General features: G+C 48.4%; 1 protein-coding gene across 1 annotated transcript; it reads left to right on the top strand.

The window, feature by feature from the left end:
- The first annotated feature begins 205 nt into the window (after nucleotides 1–205).
- Nucleotides 206–2,624, top strand: GADD45B (growth arrest and DNA damage inducible beta). The gene is made up of 4 exons (XM_069740115.1): nucleotides 206–337; nucleotides 430–531; nucleotides 802–1,018; nucleotides 1,998–2,624. The coding sequence occupies exons 1-4, from the start codon at nucleotides 300–302 to the stop codon at nucleotides 2,109–2,111; spliced, it is 471 nt and encodes a 156-aa protein (XP_069596216.1). The 5' UTR covers nucleotides 206–299; the 3' UTR covers nucleotides 2,112–2,624.
- Nucleotides 2,625–2,834: the final 210 nt, after the last annotated feature.

Raw genomic sequence — 2,834 nt, forward strand, 5'->3', positions numbered from 1 at the left:
GGATGCTGTGGCATGTGTACCACCACGGTGACCATACAGCGTGCTCTGGCAGACTGGCACAGTCCGGGAACGCTCCTTACACAGAGCCGTCAGCCTGTCGCGTCCTGTCCTTCCGCCTACATCTCTCCGGGAAGAGCCAATGGCAGAGCCTGGCCCCGCCCCCTGCCGGGAGCACATATAAGGAGCGCCGGCAGCAGCGTGCAGCAGAGCCGCTTGTGACTACCTGACGTGCCGGAGCCATTGGGGATTATTACCGCACGGGATTCTTTCTCAGCACGACTCAGGCGGATTCTTACATTATGACATTGGAGGACAGTGATATATGCGATAACGAAACGTAAGTGCCTCGGGCTGCGGAGCGGTCCGGTATCGCGGCGTGTCCCCATACATAAGTGTATATGCCTGACTGCCCCATGCCTGTCCCTGCAGGATGCATCCTGTGGCCTCGGCTCTAGAGGACGTGCTTGTCGGCGCCCACAGACGAGACTCGCTGACTATCGGAGTCTATGAATCGGCCCAGCTGATGGACAGGTATGTTCCCCTGACTCCGCCATTGCTGGACCCCGGTGTGTGCAGGCAGTGCTGGGGGCTCACAGTGCCAATGGGGGTCCGCAGGGTTGGTGATATCATGGCTTTGGTGTGTCCCCCCACAGTCCTGTACTTGGCCACCCCCTGCTGGGTGTGATGGCATATCATGCCCCCCAATGTGACCCCCCACAGCTGCAGACCTGTGCCCATTGCATGTATTGCTGAAACGTCCAATGCTTGTCGCCTCTAATCTAACGTCCCGTCTTCCCTCAGAGATCCTGACAGCGTGGTGCTGTGTCTCCTGGCAGCGGATCCGGAGCATGAAGCTGATGTGGCGCTGAGCATCCACTTCACACTGATACAAGCCTTCTGCTGTGACAACGACATCAACATCTTGAGGGTGTCTGGCCTTCAGCGCCTGTCGGAGATGATTCATTGTGAAATGGCGCCCGTCTCTGAGCCCGCGGACCTGCACTGCATCCTGGTGTCGGTACGTTCCCATGCTAACATGAACCAACTGCAGCCTTCCAGCTTAGCCTTCCGCCTGATTAGCCTACTTGTTGGGTCTGTCAGAATTGCTCTAGGGCACTGGCTTAGTCTGATCTCTGCATTTCAGTCAGCGAGCGATCGGAGCCTCACAATCTAATATTCCGTAATGGCTTGGACAATTGATGATGGCATGTCCTCTGGTCCTTGTATATGTAACGGCGTCCACACCATAACGGGCAGGAGCTGGCTCTACTGCATTGCTGGCACCGGCCTGTAGACTGATGCTGGTGTGCTCTAGTTAATGACAGTCAGTCTGACAGTGGTATTTAAATGAAGTCCATGCCCATGAGGTCACTGGCTGGCTTCCATTGCCTTTCCCTGAGCACAGTCATGGCTGCTGAAGACCCCCATCTTGGTCCTTCTAGGAAGCCCAGCCTGTGGGTTGATTTTGTGGGATGTCTTTTCTGCTATATACCTAAATATTGTGGTACTGCAGTATTAGGGACTCTTGGAAGAAGGTGTTGAGTTGTCTTTGTGGCATTTTGATGGCACGCTAATTGGAGCAGTGTGACTTTTTTTTTTTTTTTTTTGGGACACCTAGTTAAGTCACAAGTCTTGCCTGTCTGAGTGATAACTGATCACTGTGACTCCACCACCAATGACCAGAACAGGAGTCCTATGTTACAAAATGAATGACAAGGATGGTAAAGTTGAGCAGTTGCCGTTAAAATTCACTCCATTAAAATGGGGTCCCTGGTCTCCTGATTTGTCATGGGCCTCCACATCACCTATGGATGGGTGAAAAATGCGACTTGTGATGACCTCCTTAAGGAAAGCACATCATGGTTTATTAATACTCCTGCCTAAATTATACTGGTCCCACTGTACTCAAGGAAAAATACTTGATTCTAGCACAAATGAGTGATGTATTGGTCTACAACTGTCTATTTGCCACTGCTAAATGTATATTTCTTCTACAGACTCCGCACAACAATCCCTGGAAATGTTCAAGTTTGGATGAGGTCTTCAATTACTGTGCCGAATGTAAATCCAGAAACCAATGGATACCCTTCATGTCACTAATGGACAGGTGATGCCTCTGGACCCTGCCGAAATCTACTCCCTTTTTGCACTGTTGAGTTTACAGAAAATTGACTGTTGGAGAATCTTCTATGCCAGTCGGGGACATGGACTATCGTACTGGTTGTAATGTAACCTATGCACGCAGCTGGATCTGCAAGGCACTTTGTACTCTTTTGTAGACTCTCTGGACCAAGAAGGATTATATTTTATAGTTGACATTTTTATATATCTGAATGGCTTGTTTTGGCAAGTTATGGTGTTTTACCAGCGGTGGTGCCTTGATCGTGAAAACGTTCCTCAGGATCTCCGAATTTTACCTTGGAATACTGTTTTTAAGCTCTGCCCCTTTGGCGAGCTTTATGTGACTGGTCAAATCCTCATCCTCACATTATGTCCAAAATTGTGGTTTACAACAGGGTTTTTTTATGTAAAGTATGCTAAGAAAAAAACTACAAATTTAACTCTGGAAAAAAATTGTCATGTTCTAACTTTTCAGAATTCTAATAAATCTTTGCAGTTCCAAATTTTAGTCCCATATTGATCTGTTTCTTGTATGGGTAACGTGGTACTGTGGAAAGTTTCACTGGGCTAATTTTATTTTTCTTGAGAAATATTTACTAAAAGTTGCACCAGCAAACAGTCCTTTTGGTCAGGGTAACTGGATATATGGTTAGATCGTCCAATGTGAATGGAGTGGCTGATCTGCAGCTATGGCCTTGGGCTACTGAGCGTTA

The sequence above is a fragment of the Ranitomeya imitator genome, chromosome 1, assembly GCF_032444005.1.
Source record: "Ranitomeya imitator isolate aRanImi1 chromosome 1, aRanImi1.pri, whole genome shotgun sequence".
Classification (NCBI taxonomy): domain Eukaryota; kingdom Metazoa; phylum Chordata; class Amphibia; order Anura; family Dendrobatidae; genus Ranitomeya; species Ranitomeya imitator.